Source organism: Myzus persicae, unplaced genomic scaffold, assembly GCF_001856785.1.
Source record: "Myzus persicae strain clone G006 unplaced genomic scaffold, MPER_G0061.0, whole genome shotgun sequence".
Taxonomy (NCBI): domain Eukaryota; kingdom Metazoa; phylum Arthropoda; class Insecta; order Hemiptera; family Aphididae; genus Myzus; species Myzus persicae.
The window spans coordinates 89,018-105,945 of NW_019104012.1; the positions used below are offsets into that span (position 1 = coordinate 89,018).

The window sequence follows — 16,928 nt, forward strand, 5'->3', positions numbered from 1 at the left end:
GACTGTTAAGTGGTTTGCTTTAAATAAAAGTAGTTTCTCTCTGATTAGATGTTAAATTAATTATTATTAAAATCACTAATAATTATAATCAGTTTTTTTTTTATTAAGTGTTTTATTATTTAAACGACCCGGAGGTCCTAAAAAATGATATGCATAATGATTGTATATACAGTAGACTCTGATTATTAGTTATTACTTATTAAGCTCAGTCGTTTATTAGACTCAAATTCGCCTTGAAAAATCCATACATATCCAAATTCATAAAAAAAAAATAAGGTTCAAGGTTGGGTCCCCAAAATTGTAAGTATGATTAATTACCTATAAAGTGATCAAATCCAGATTCTCTTAATAATTCAGTGTTTAAATTGTGGACCATCCTAAATTGTATTATTGATTGCCCCTAGAAGAGCTACTGTTTTTCTACTTGAGGCATTCATTAAAAATGCCTCTTTTGTATCAGAAGTACCCTCCCAATGTGATTTTTATTTTCAAAAATAAACTTTTATCAATCTCTACACTTAACCCCTGGTTTACCTATTATTCATTGTGGTTAATTGTTGATAGTTAGTCGACTTATTTTTAACATAAGTAATTGCTCTAGACTTTAACTGTATTTTCTTTTAAGTTTAGTCGATATTTATACCAGTTAATATTTGTTATTTCATGTACCCACTCATATATAAATTGTGTGGCAGTTGTAAAAGATATCTGTGATTTAGCTAATCAATTACCATTAAGTATATTTACCTTTTTTGGCATTTTTTATACCTACTAAATTTCAAAAATATAATTTGGCAAGAGGTAGTTTGAACAGATTTGTAAACTTTACAACACTCCGTGTTTTGGAGATGTTGGATAGCTCCTTCTCTGACAATGGCAAATTATAAAAAATATTTGTTAGCTAGGTGTTAGTACTGTAATACAATTACGTATACTAAATAGAATAGCTGACAACAATTAGACAATAGGCACCTAACAAACGACTGTCAGTTGTCAAAATAAATGGTTAATGGTAAGACACGTTTTCTATAGAGGTAGTTGAGATAATCTGGAAGTACATATATATTTTAAGTAGTTTATTTTTCAACTTATTATTGAAATATGAGACAATAAATTAAGTAAATAATATTTATAGATATTAGATAATAAGTAGTTTGTATATTATATTATATTATATTTTTTTATATATTCTAAGGAGCCAAGGAGGGTTTATTTTTATTTACAATTATGTTAATATATACATTTTTATAGCATAACAATACAATAAAAATGTGTTGAGGGCTGAGGAAATTACATATCATTATACTCATATAGGTACGTTGGTTTACAAATAATACTAGCTAATTTACATACTAAAGAATCTGATGGATCAGATTAACTAACACATAATTTATGAAAAGGTTTTCTGAAAAAAATTTAAATCAGATAATAGAAATATATATAGGTGGAAGATACCTTATCCATAAATCTACTCATATTGCTTTACAATAATGTGTTTGTTATGGAAATTACATAGTTAAGAAGGTATGTCAGGTATTATATCTTGAACCCTAATGTGATTATCACTCCACCAAGTATAAAAGAAAATGTTTTGTGAGAGAATATTCAGTTTGTTGAAATGCATTGCCCAGAGCAGTATATCAAAGATAATGGTATGCAACGGAGGGATGCCAAAGATATCTCAAATATATATATAGAAAAAATGGTATGGAAATCAAATGAAATAGTTTTAGACATAGGATGCGGACCAGGCGATGTAACCTCAGATATTCTTTATCCTTTTTTAAAAAATAAAATCAAACAATTGGTTAGTTTGATTTGCTAAACATATTTTTTCAAATAGTTAGTATTTGTATTAATATAAATTTTTTTAGGTTGGTGTTGATAAATCAATAGAGATGGTAGAATTTGCTAAAAAAAACTTTGGATGTTCCAAGATGGATTTCAAAGTTCTGGATATTGAAAATGCCGATGACTGCTCTTCTTATTCACACAGATTTAACAAAATATTTTCATTTTTCTGCTTTCACTGGGTTCATAATAAAGTTGATTCCTTGCTTAATATGCATTCAATGTTGAAAAGTGGTGGAGAAATTTTGGTTAACTTCATGTTAATTAATCCAATAGTTGAATTGTATAAATGTATGGATACAGAATGGCAAAAATATATTAAAGTGAGTATTTATGTTTTCTCACTTAAGTTTTTTATTTCAATTAGACTTTTCAAATGTATAATAATTCAAATGATACCTTTAAAAATTCAATTTCATAATTTTACTAAATTATATTTGTTTTAATAAACTTACTACACATTATATACAGGATATAAAGCAGATGTCACAAAATGTGTATACACCAGATGGAATAAGAGACATGTTTACTAAAACTGGATTTCGAATTATTAATTTAGAATCAAGTGTCAAAAAATATACATTTCCAGACTTCTCGTCACTTTTGGGTAATTATGATCATCTGTATTTTTAGTTATTTTCAATTGTAGAAGATTAAAACTGTAAAACTCTTAATACCTAATTATTGGGGCACTAAATCAAATATAAAATCTAGTTTAATGCACTGGACATATGTGTCGTACTATAGCTACCAAAAAAATCATGTATAAAAATCTACAAACTAACCTGCTCAATGCCTGTTGGTTCACAGTTGTCCTATTTTGAATAGCCTGTTTGTTATAGGTTGTTCATATTTTTTTTATTTTTTACAAAAATGTTTTTTTTATATTTTGTAAAAAACATTCTAAAACATTTTTTTGATTGATGGATCTCCACCATTCTAGGTATATATTCTAGTATACATTCTAGTCATATCTCCGTTTACATCACTTTTTCGGCCTTTTTTTAGAGTTTCTTTTATTTCACCATTGCATTGTTCTCCAATAGAATTTAACTTTGTACACAGTTTTGTATTATGTAATAGCTCACGATCTTTTAAAAATTGTATACAAGTTTTGTTATTAAAAATATTTTTTCTATATACATGTATAATATATAGAAATATAATATCGATACCGTCAATACAGATTACGGTAGATAACGTAGGTACTTGTAGAATGCAGATAGCACACGACACCTACGATTTGTTGGTAGATAGCATACGACACGTGTGCCATGCACTGAAAAACACTTTAATGACTTATGTAACTATGTTAAATTATTCAGTAATAAATCTTTAATTATAAATTACAACTTATAAATATGAACAGAAAAATATATGATATCTTTTTTTTTTATTTATCAAGAAAACTTTATCTGTATCTAATGTTTTTGAGTTCAAACTTGGATGAATAAATACAGATTTTTCTTTATGCAATTTTTACTTTATATATTTTATTTTGCTGATGAATAATATAGAAACAGTGATTGATAAATGAAATTTTCAAAATTATTTTGGTACTAGTATTATTACTTATCAAGTTACCCATAGTTTTTTTATGACAACATATATAACTTAACGCTACATAATATTTGTTAATAGTGCATATCTGTCTATCTGTTAAGTTTCATTTTTATAGCTAATTCTACATGCACAAACTCATTTTTGAGATTTTTTTCTCCTTAATTTAATGTTATGTTAGGTTTATATACATCATATGAGTTTAAAATATACATTTCCACCTATTGACTATTATTTAGTGGAATTTTTTTTTAGGTTCTGGTCACAGAATCTAAAGTAAACACTTATTGATATTTATTAAATAAGTTTTCTTTTAAAATTAAATAATGACCTTTATTTTACTCTCTACTTGATCATTACTTATTTTATAATTAGCAAATTATAACCAATATTCTTTTCCAGTGGTGTCCAACGTGTGGGCTAGGCATGACCAGGCCCTTCAAGTTTTCCGAGACATATTAGTCACAAAAAAATCACAAAATTTATAAATCTAATATTAAAAATTTTCATAATTTTATAATTTTTCCGCAAACTTAAAAATATTGGCTGAACTTATTAAGTCCATGCAACATTGGTTAAGAACCACTGCTCTTAACAGTCTTAAATAACTAAGTTTTTTTGTAGTTATGATATAACTACGACCTTTGTTCTATTTCATTCTCTATTAATAGCTTAAAACTGACAATATAGAAAGAGGGCCCACATTTGTTAGCATATTATTAAACTATTGAACAACTCAGGTATTAAAAGTTTTCAGACATTTTTGTAGCAATGCAAAAGTAATTTTTTTTCTATTGTTTCTTGATTATTAATCTTATTTATCATTTGTGTTTATTAGATGCCATTAAAGCTGTAGATGTAATGTACAGTATTTTGCCACAACATTTACATGAGAGATACTCCATACATGTTAAAGATAAAATATGTGAGAGACAAATAGTTGAAATATGTCCAATCACAGGAAAAATATTCAATGAATATCATCCTATTACTGTGCATGCTGTCAAAGATTAGTTTTTCAAACAGGAATATTAAATATAATAATTTATAATATGGTTTTATAAAAAAATTGGAATAATTAAGTAAAAATTCTCTATTTACAATAAGAGTAATTCTTGGAGGCTCATTTCTACAATAGTCTGCAGCAAGTGTCTGGTCCTATACTCCTATCACCACGTATTACAACCACATTCGGCTACTAGTTGAAGAATTTTATTGTCCTACTACACTGAAGGAAAATTGGTTACTACCAAAAAATATAATTAATGTCCATTGACTTTATATTATATAAGAAACATACAAATATAATTGTTAGACTAAGTTAAAATAAAAAATCTAAAAGAATAATTATTTATAACTGTCCTTAAGTTTGGAAATATTAAAATACAGTTTTTAAATTATTTTACCTAGTGTATTTATTGCCCGATTCTTTACCACAAGTGTTTATTATCAGTACAGATTTAGTTAGTATTAGATATAATTCAAGCACTTAACTAACATAATACAATTTGTATAGATTAAAAAATAAGTATTTTAAACATCAATATTTTAGCTTATAATAGGTTGCCTGCTTTCATTTGTTGCCTTATCTTACAACTGTGTTGCACAGCAAATTTACTTTCAACATTTACCTAAATTAATTTTAATATTAGAAAATATTATCAACCCTAAGAGTAGGAACATTGCTTTTCCTTGTTTGGATATTTTAATCTTGATGCAAGTGATAAGTGTGTAAAATATTAATAAAAATCTAAAAAACTTCCAACAAAGCAACAAACAGGAGACAATGCTGTAACCGTAAGGTCAATTTACTCTAATATTTAAAATAACATTTGCTATGTTATGGCTTATACACTTGTAAGATGGAGACAAGAAATGCCAGCTAGACGAAATGCTCAGAAATATTGATTTAATTTTTGTAATTAACCTAAAAATTATAAGAACCATTGTGGTTTATCACTAACTACTTAAAGACTAAAATACATTACATTTTTTTCTTAATTAGAACACAGAACACTTGCTTAAACAGTGACTTTAAAATGCACGAAGGAAATTTTTTGTTATAAATGGTTGCTATTGGTTATATGAGAAAAATTAGTAGAAATTAGTATTTTTTTTTTTTTTTTATTGGTTGCTATTGGTTAATTGAAGCGTGCATCAAATTTAATTTTTGGATATTGATTACCAAGTTGGCTGAGTTGCACTTATAGACTACCATTGGTATGTCCACAGTAAAAATAAAACATATTATTCCTATAGAGTTGGCATTTTAATGGGCAGCAAAGTACACAGGATGTACTCACCTATTGGTCTTGGGGTCTCAAACCACAGGTGGATTGCCTACCTGATAATATGCTGCTTGCACTATCACAAGCGAGTCTCATGACTTATAATGTAAAGTTGGCTAGAGATCAGCTAGTAAAATTAACATAACAAATTAATTAATTAGAAATAACAAGGTTATTTTTGTTGTGTTTGAGTTTATTTCAAGGGAAATTTATGTCCTGATTAAATGTTGACAAACTTATACCTTTGCTCTTAATTATACCTGTAAAGTCTTAAACGCCATCTTCCCAGTATATATTTTGGAATTCTTGATTTTTTATAGTACAATTTCATTGTTTACTAAAGTTTTTAAATTAATCAAAAAATCAACTTTAAAATTGTAAATTTATGGCTATGATATCTTAAAGCCAATTCTCAATGATGAACTCAAGAGCCCACTCAGTCTTAGTTATTTTCTATAATAAAAATTATATCCAAATCTAGCAGACCCCTGGTTTCCTTTTAATCTTATTGGTCAATAAGTCTACTTAAATACTTTTCTAAAGTATTTGAACATGTTTTGTTGTAACTCATTTTACAAATCATTGAAGGAACAGGTTTGATATTTAAATCATATTTATTTGTATGTTAGTATTTATAGTTAGGAAACTTAAATCCTCAACCAACCAATAAAATGTGGCCTACCGCGATTTTTATATCTATATTATATTTTTGATTATTATTATTTAATTTTGTAGTTATATAAAATGATTACCTATGCATTTATTAATACCTATTCACTAATCTAATAATATCTGAAACCACTCATCAAATTTTCACCATTTTTCGGACACATATTCCTCGAGACTCGAGTATCTATTATACCTCTTTTAAGGTGGCTCACACAGGAATTTCGTTTTGGATCATGGAAATGGAATATTTTTTTGTTTACGTACTACCTCCCCCCCCTCGTAAACTTGAACAGGCGGGAACTGTTTATCAAAATACTAGCACCCATTCCCGTATCGTTTATTCACCAATATAATATAGGTTATACCCAAGGTTAAAAAATAGATTTCTATAAACCCTGGGTTATACCTACCTGTCTGCCGGTATATATTATGGCTCCCATTGGTTACAGAAATAAAAGAGTCATAATCTATGTGATAAAAAAGAATGCATATGTGCAATTTGGGAGGTACTTAGCGTCCCTAAATTTGTCCATGTTTATTTACATTTTAATAGTCATAATGCATGTATCCACAACCATTAGATATTATGAAATAAAATAAAGGGGCTTAGCACTTCCACTCTTTCATTGAAATGGCTCCCTTAGTCCCTTGAATGAATGCATGTTTGTAATTAAATACAAAAATACTTTACCTATTTTGACGAAAATTTCATGGATTGTTCTAAGACATCAAGAAAGCTTATGAAGTAGGTATTGCCGGTATTGGTATGAAATTATTATACCAAGTGCTATATATAATATCCGATCCGCATTGGTTCATAAAGCTCCAAGGTATCTCTATTTTATACCTATTGTTTTTTTACCGTGACAAGTTATTTAAGTTATACAGCTCTAGTTATGAAAATGATTGCGCGTTTGTTAATTGTTTGTATAGGTACTCAGTAATCTCGGAAACCACAAAATCTATATCGAATCATATTATGGATTCGGACAATTATGTCCTAAATTCACTTCTTGGTGAATGGTGGGCACCGCCAAAAAAAAATAAAAATATTTATAGACAATAAAAACAACATTTTACGCGGAGTCAGCTATACCGTATGTATTTGTATACTTAAATACATTATATGCAAATGCATAGGTATACTATTAGTGATACGATAGGTGTGGGTAGTTAAAATTTTTAAATTCTTATTAGAACAGCTCATGTGGAACCGAGTATTACTTTTTCACGCATTTTGACAGCCTTAACATTTGAAACAGCTCATAAATAAAACAAATTCAATTGCCTATAAATAGCTTAATGTTAGTCAGACAAATATATTGAAAATTTCGATTATAAAAAATTATAACTTTAGTAGGTAACATTAAAGGAAAGTATTTTAAGTTTCTAAAACTAATACTCATTGAAATACATTTGATAAATGCATTTTTTTTTACTCTTAATTAACTTATCTAATCAATATTAAAAAAACTACTGATGCACTTTTAAAAACTTCATTATATTATTCTCAACTTAATTTTATAAATCTTACTCAAAGTACCACCTAAGTCGAATTTTTTATCAGAAGTCAAAACTCCCTCAAAATTGAATATTGTATTCATTTTATCTATCCACAAAAATTTAAAAATATAAGAATTATTTATATTTTGTTTTATTACCTACTGTACTGTCTGTACTATAGAGTATAGAGCAGCGGTTCTCAACCTTTTGAGTTCGCGACCCCCTATAATGTCACCAAGATGTCCAACGACACTTTTAAAATGTAAGCATTAAAAAATTGAACCAACTGTTATTAAATTGTATTTATTTGTGTATACATTTTACAAAAAAAGATATTTTACCTATGTACACTTCAATGAACGTTTTTATCGACTATCGAACTATCCAAAAAAAAATATATATATTATAACTCTTAATATTAATTATAAGATTCTAAGTGAAACAATTTTTTTCCCACGTGGATTGACGACCCTAAAATAATTGTTGGCGACCCCCAGGTTTAGAATCGCTGGTATAGAGGACTGCTCCCTGTTTGCTTCACTGAATACGCTCATCAATTTGTTCACCGCCCTTTACATATTTAAATTTAATATCTGTAATCAGTCCCATGTTTAGGGGGGTGGCAGAGTGAGCCATTGGCCATCGCTACTCCTGATGGAACTTGGAGGCGGTAATAATTCGTATGAACTTCTTTTTACTTGATTCTCAGTATTAACATACCAAGTTGTCAATTTTGTAGAATTAAAAAAAATATATATTCATATTATTATTTTAATTTATACGGGAAATATTAAATTATCATATTACATTTTTATCACTTATTCAGTGCTGCCATAAATAATGAAAAATAAGAATATCCTGACATAAGGCCACTTTGGAGAATTCATTTATCTCCCCAAAAAAATGTCTGCCTTGTTTTTATCACCTATTCTGTGGTTACTGGTTTCACATCGGATTTGAAAATTCAAAATTGAAAATAGTCACTACGACACTACATACGGTTTAACAGTTTAACACTATAACGATGAAAACTCTTTCCGAAAATAATATTAAGATTTCGGACAAAGTAAATGTTATCTTATATTCAAATAAATCATAAAAACAAATCAACCAACTATCTTACACGAATACCTAACAGTTAATTTAAACCGAACTTGTGAAATTTGTTTCAGATGTCCAACAAAAAAGGTGCCAGAAAGTTCTTGCAAACACTGCAGCCGTCTGGCGGCGATAAAGAAAATTTGGTTGGGTCTGGCAGATTTCATGAACACAAGTATGAATTTATTTTTAGATTTACTTTATATTATTATTACTGTCTCTTATATGTATAAATCTATTACATTAGTTCTGATCCTAATATATTGAAGACACAATTTAAGACTGAAGTAGAAGTTAAATCCGAGGAAAGAAAGTCTGGAGTTGCAAAAGTGAATCCATCTCTCTACAAGAAGTTAATTATTGAAGATCTTACTAGCACTGGTATGCATTTAGTAATTGTAATTTGTATTTAACAGTTTTTTATTAACTATATCTTGCTGAGTACAAATTTAATCATTATGAGCTTGCCATTTTAGCTGGTCCTAGTGAACAATATTGGAAGGTTATTGCAGAACGTCGTAGAAAGGCTTTGGAAGAAGTACTTGAACAAAATCGTAATTTACATACCGTAGTCATGGCATTGGAAGAAGAAAATGCATCTTGTAAAAAATTACTTGAACAAACAACTGATCTTGTTAACACGTTAAAGGTATGCATGAAATAGTTTATTCACACAAATACACAATTATTGTGTAAAACTGCAAACTCAATCAAAATAGTGTTTTATCTGATTGTTATTGAAGAATTATCTATTTTTTTTTCTATTTTTAGTTAGTTTTATGATAATCCAGTATTTATATAAAAATATACTTCCTTTAAATAGATAAACAAAAATTAATTTACCTTAATACAATTATAGGAAGTACTTAACGATTTAGACGGTACATCAACTGAAGATGATGTCGATAATGACATTTCATCAATCAACTCAAATCAAAGCAACAATGATTTTTCTGGAAGTGAATCTGAATAATTTTTTTCTAAATTTAACATAATTTTTTTTTCAAATTATTCAATTGATTTTTTTTGTTACCAATTCATTTTGAATTAAACTTAATTTTATCAATATTTTTTTATGTAAATATCCATTATTGAATACATATGAAAACAATCATGATCTGTCAATCTATAAATTTTAAACTGGATTGGTTTAAAATATATTGTACCCATATTGAAATAATAAACTCATTTTTAAGTGATTAAAAGAAATTAGATGGTGTTTATTTTTATTTTTAACAAGTAGCCCAAATTGATTGGTATTTTAACAACATCCAATAATTTTAATTACCAGGTTTGTAATTGATTCATAGATATTCTTCCAACACAAATGTGTATGTATTTAATTATTGTGGTAAGTTAAAAAAATTATAATTTATCTTCAGTTAAATGTGATAAGTGAAACTTAGCTTTAACAGTGAGCAAGTACATATGACATACCTTTAGATTTTTTCAAAAGATGTTGCTGATTTTAAGCAGTGGAATAAATAGTAAAAACTAGTAAAAAATATATAATTAAATAAGAACAATACATTCGATGTTGGTTGCCAATGAACAATTTTAAGGATAAGGTGTGGGTATAAGGATTATATTTCATGTAGAAAACTAAAAAAATTCAAAATCGTCAAAGTGACTTAAAAGTTACAATATAACATGTTAAGTTGTACATTTTATACATGATAATTTATGAGAACTGGTTCTTAAATAAATTAAATATTTCCATAACCTTTGGAATTCCAGTCTGAAATTATTAATCAATTCACAATTGTTTGCAAAACTAATACTCCCAATTTGCTCGAACTGACATTTTAGCCCAATTCAGAGATCCCAAGATTACTTTTTAATTTTCTGTTATCGATAATATAACAAACTAGTGGTGCATTCAATTTTCATTATGTATACCCGGCTGCATCCAAATTGCATGCCAAAAAAAAAATGTCCGAATTGCATGCCGTCTCTTGTAGGGGTTTGTCCGAAGTGTGTGCCATCTCTTGGAGGGGTCTGTCCGAATTGCATGCCGTACACCACATGTTTATTTACTATGCACTTAAATAACTTAAACTTTTTTTTTGGACTTTCCAAATTTTTTTTAAAAAATGCTATTATACTATTTTATTATTCAAAAAAGATGTTTCTATATTGACATATTTCATTATTATGAATTATTATTATATATTATTTTGTTTATTTAAATTGTAATATTGTGTGCCCGAAATGTCAAAAAAAACCACCAAATTTAAAAATAATATTATTTAAAATTCACTCACTTGATTACCCTAAACTACAATAGTTTTATTTAACTAATGGCCTTTGTTGTCGATGAAAAAAAAATAGTTTTATTTTATGATTCTTATACACAGTGTCACCTTCTACAATATTTATATGTTTTATTGTAATGTAACAAAATCCCGATCCTCCAGTTGAAAAGTTAGTTATTTATTCTGATATACCCCTCTAAGAGATGGCAATCAATTCGGACAGACCCCTCCAAGAGACGGCATGCAATTTGGACGACCCGATTTATATTTAATTTTTTGGCATGCAATTCGGATGCACCGGTTTACCCTAATTAACTGTTTCAGATACCCAAATTTCCCATTTTCCATGTAGTGTCTATATTAAATTAATTTAAAATTATCCTAACATTAACTCCCCTCTTATGAGTATCAATAACTACATTTGTTAGTAATTCATGATTTAAGATGTACCTACACACAAATGTCCAAAGTTTATTTTGTTTTATTGAGGTATCTAATAATTATGTTTATAATTATGTTTACAATTATGTTTTTTTTTGTAGTTAGCTCTCAGAACACTCACTGTTTTGAATTGAAGTTGTCACAACCTGTGGTAATGACGTAATTATGGGAAAGAGATGTAGGGATAAATCTCCCAGGGCATTTTTTAAACAAAAACTGTTAACAAATTCTCGCGGGCCCTTGCAAATAAAATATTATAACATTTTAAAACAAAAATCAATATACAATGGTAAACTATTATCACAGTTACAAAATAAAACTGATAAAAACATAATTTTTAACCGCCTAAAACTTATACCTCAACCTAGAGATCCTAGATGATCTTGGCTCTCTACCCTAACCTTCTTGGTATAAACATAGAATAAATTAAAACTGTTACTATTGTTAATTATTGAAATTTTTGTAAATTACACAATGCGGTCAAAAATGTTCATAATGATCATAAAACAATTAATGGAGGCAAAAGTTAGATAATCGAAGAAGTGTCGTATATTGTCAATATATTGCTTACCTACGTATAAAAGGCATTAGGCAATATTGTAGATAGTCGTCACTCGTCAATATAATAAATTAATAAATAATGATATTTCTTCTTCTTCATTGGGGTATATAACCGAAAAATAATGACGTATATGCACTATACGGCAAAATTTAGAAATTCAATATTCATAAAACATTTCCGTTGTATATCTAAGACTTCATCCCTCCTCCCCCACTACACATTGGCCCTGTTTTGGTTTAAATCTTATATAATAAAACGTCAAGTACAAACCATTATACTTCTGAAAATGGTTTTGAAGAAACATTTTGGGACTTTGAGTACTATCAATTATTTGTGTAGGTTATTACGGTTACGGGATATAGAAATAACATAAAATAATGACCTAGTAGCAAGGTAAAGGATATAAAATTCTGATTTACTTTTCTTAGCCCCCCTCTCCACATTGAATATCTGGGTACTTCACTGGTAGTAGGTAGTAAACCCACTAACACTATTTTTATAGTACCTATTAACTAATGTCATACATAAATACATAATTAATATATAATGTAAGCCAAATGTTTCTTTTGTCAATTTTTAACATATGTCAATAAGTGTATTTTAAAAAATAATGCCAATAGAACTAATAGATGTCTATAACTTATCTATTTATAGATTTAAGATTTAAAATAATACATCACCTTTTAAAAATGTCCCTGTTATGTTATTCGTTAAGTTGATTAAAAAATGTATTGTTTAAAAAAAATAATTTTACAGTTAATAATAACACAATTTTATTTGCAGAATAATATATTTATAAATATAATATTATGATAATGACAGTATATAATATGTAATAACTTGGGCTCGTTCAGTACCTAATTATTAAATTATATTAATTAGGTATTCAGGTAGTAATTTCATTGTTATACTTTATGTTTCAGGTATGTATGTTTATGATTCTATTTGTAATATGTAGCACATAATGATAATATACAAACAGAATTAAAAACATACATACCCGAAACATAAAGTATAACAATGAAATTACTAATTAATATAATTTAATAATTGGGTACTAAACGAGCCCAAGTTATTCACACTTCACAGCGATCCACTCCACATTAATACGTTAGAAGGATAGACGGATAGTAAGATAAGTAAGTATTTGTATAAGATAAGTAAAATGGTCAATGGATATTATTACTTCTAGAATTAATTGAATTTATTTTGAAGTTAATACGTTCTAAAAGCCCAAAGCAATCAATTAATTTATGTACCTACAACTACCAAGTAGTTTAAAAATATATTTTACATTTCGCATTTTAAATCTATTATTTATAGGAACTATATTTTAAAAAGAGGGTGAGTGTGTAACGCTATCTACTGTACATAGGTATTAGGTGTTTATTTGAATCACTGTAAAAGTGTAATGGATGGGCTAAATTTGAATTCAATGATATAAAATCATTGAATACAAAACACGATTCTGAGCGAAGATGATCTGACAGCCTATAATATTAGTTTTTATATTCATTTTTGTCGAAAAAATTGTATTTTACAATGTCATTGACAATGTGTATATAAAATTCTAAAAGATCAAAGTATACACGAATAATATTTTTAAATTACAACATAATATCTAAAGTCGTTATTGGTTTTAGTATGTAATTTCATTCAAATTTTAACTTAAAATAATTATAAAAACAGTGCTTATACATTTTTTTTTTTACAGAATGAACTAATTACTAGAACCTTCTTTTAAATAGTCAATCCTTAGCTATAAAAACTGATGATTTTATAAATTTTTAATTACAAAATAACTTGTAAATTTTCAATTTGATACATTTTGTTAAAGCTACAGAATGAATTACTTACTTGGAGACTGGTTTTAGTCAGTGAATCTTATACGTAATGTCTACCTATTTGATTATTATTCTGAAGTTACTATGGTTAGTAATATTAAAATAGCTACATCAACATTTAACATTAGATGTTCGTCAAAAAACAATATACTGCGTCGTTACTCCTTCTGTCCGTTTTATTATTTTCAAAAAAATACTTGATAAGTACTTAATCCAATGAAGGAAGTTATTTGTAATTATATATATTATACCTACATATATTTAAATCGAAAATCGCAAATACGGAACGATATAACTTTTTTTGAATCGTTGCATCGTTCTTAGCTCCTTGAATTACCTGTTTTAAAATTAAAATAATAACAGAAAAACCTTCAATCAAGACATGGGTAGGTATGTAAGGTACCACAAATTAAAAATGCTCATATCTCTCTTGACAATTAAAATATCGAATAAAAACCAATGTTTATGTGATGTAGGCAGTCTTTACGAAAAAGTACATTAATCTATGTACCTTCCTATATATCCTACCCTGCTACCCCGAGCCACCATCCTTACGAGTAATCGAGTAGGTACAGAGTAATCAAAATCCTTCCTAAATGTTGTTAAGCTTTCCTTACACTCATTGCTTGTCCAGTAGTATAATAACTAATAAGGTCTATGATTACAGCACCAAGTAATGTTTAGTGCTTTCCAGCTAACCTGTAAATTAAAAAAACTTTGATTATTTTGGCTTGTTTACTTATATACTATGAAACTTCTTTAATTTACAAATTAATATAAAATAATACCAAATAGGCCATACCAGAAAAGCCCATAATTACTTGATGGAGAAAGAAGATCCTCCAAGATGGCCGCCCTGCAATTATTATCTTCTGAAGATTAAACACGTTTTAACCGAATGCAGGAAGTACGAACTATACAACGTTAGAAGTATGATCAAACCACCTATCTGAAAATATATGCTCCTGTACTCATAAGCCCTAATAGGTATACTAAAATTCCTAAAGGATACTGAACTACACACAACAATTTAGAAATGTATTGCTTATTCAACATTGTTCCCATTTATGTAATTATGTATGTAATAGGTTTATTCTGTTCATTGTTTGTTTTTCTTTACTTTGTTTCTCTAAATTATTATATTGTAAAATGGTTCCTCGATAATTGAAGTTAAGCTAGCATACAGGTAACTCGTTATTGGGCATATTTTCAGTTGTTTTGATAATCTATAGATACAATACATAATATAGAGGTGGGTACTTACCAAAAAAAATTTAAATAATATTTTGTTAATTGATATAATTTAAATTAAGTGTAGCTGTGGACAAGGTACCTACCTATGGACAATTTTGTTATAAATTATAATCAATGTTTTATGGGGAGTCATTCCAATTCTGTCACCCATACACGGGCCTGAATGTGGATTATCTTAAGAAATTTTAACGACTCTTTAGTGTTACCTTTATTAGTTACCGTTATTACCTCATTAGTTTATACTTGATAGCAATCATAAAAATATTATGGTATGTAATCAGGGCCGGTTAGTGGGGAGCAATGGGGACATTTGCCCCGGGCAGCCAAATATTGATCTATTTAGGGGGCGGCCGGTCCCCCGCCGTAACTCGGTGTAGTATTTTATCAATAAATATTTTTTTTTTGAAAGAATTTGTACTATGACTCGACCCTTGTGAACTTAACAGTGCAACAATAACGGATAAGTGCTAACGCCTGCATAGAATATAATTAATATTATCTTAACATGACCACGGTTGTAGAAAGACAACCATGACTTAACCATAAAGAATTATAACTAAAAATGTGTTAAGAAAAATCAAAAAAGTGGATCTATTTTTTGGTTGGGGGGGGGGCGTACAATTATGGTTGACCCAAGGCCCAAAAATTGTAAATACGGCCCTGTATGGCTGTATGTAATACATTACTTCTGCAGTTTTGCCCAAGCAATTTTGGGACTATTCTGCAGATGCTGAAGATGATTTTTTTAGTGCAAATTAGCTGTTGTTGCCTGCATTGAATTAGTTTAATTATTCTTTGAATAAACTCCAATGCTGATACAGTTTTACTGTTTGTTTTGATTAAATCTTCAAACTCTAATATTATTTTTAGTAATCTAATGCACATGCACGAACTATAAGATGTACACCTTAGATATAGGTACTTTAGATATACCCTAAATAATAGTGTTATAGTACCTTAAATATGATATTATATCTTAGTTCGTCTTCTAATGATAGCAAGATAGGTCTAGAACGATGTAGCAATAGCTGTAGCAGTGCGATTTTTGGTGGTGCAGCGGCAGATTTACAAAGGGATACTTGGTCGTAAAGTTCTTCACCTGACTTTAAACAACTTCAGACTCGTCAATGAAATGAAATTTAGTTTTATAAAAAGGTTAAATATTATATATTATAGTACCTATATATAAGTAGGAAAGTCCTTATATTATGTAATTATTAGATCATATGGTGGTTTAACCTATTTTATATACTATCTCCTCCGGCCTACCATGAGACAATCCTAAATCTGCCACTGTTGCTAAGAGAAGGAGCACTATAATTACATCCAGCATTGATGTTACTTACTAATACGGCAGGGACATAGCCATGGGCGTTGGAGGGAATCTCAGTCATGCCCCCCACCATTGGCCGTATTATTTTTGCATATATAATCAGTAAAAAACTGTTGAAAATTTTCCGTAGTGGTGCTCTTTATAATTTGTTTGACATTCATAATATTTATGTTATAATTTGAATTCTTAATTTTTTTGAGTTTATCAGATAATAAAATGATTGTTGGCAGGGCCAGATGAAGCATTGAGTCTAGGAGCTTCAGCTATAGG

The 16,928-nt window shown here is 28.3% G+C and overlaps 2 protein-coding genes across 2 annotated transcripts; both read left to right on the forward strand.

Moving 5' to 3' along the window:
• Positions 1-1,251: 1,251 nt before the first annotated feature.
• Positions 1,252-4,440, forward strand: LOC111037569 (juvenile hormone acid O-methyltransferase-like). Its single transcript, XM_022320222.1, has 4 exons — positions 1,252-1,807; positions 1,875-2,174; positions 2,323-2,458; positions 4,250-4,440. Exons 1-4 carry the CDS (start codon positions 1,619-1,621, stop codon positions 4,423-4,425), a joined length of 801 nt encoding a protein of 266 aa, XP_022175914.1. The 5' UTR covers positions 1,252-1,618; the 3' UTR covers positions 4,426-4,440.
• Positions 4,441-8,733: 4,293 nt separating this feature from the next.
• LOC111037570 (geminin-like) lies at positions 8,734-10,156 on the forward strand. The gene is made up of 5 exons (XM_022320223.1): positions 8,734-8,937; positions 9,044-9,144; positions 9,217-9,350; positions 9,446-9,618; positions 9,829-10,156. The coding sequence occupies exons 1-5, from the start codon at positions 8,896-8,898 to the stop codon at positions 9,940-9,942; spliced, it is 564 nt and encodes a 187-aa protein (XP_022175915.1). The 5' UTR covers positions 8,734-8,895; the 3' UTR covers positions 9,943-10,156.
• The last annotated feature ends 6,772 nt before the right edge of the window (positions 10,157-16,928 follow it).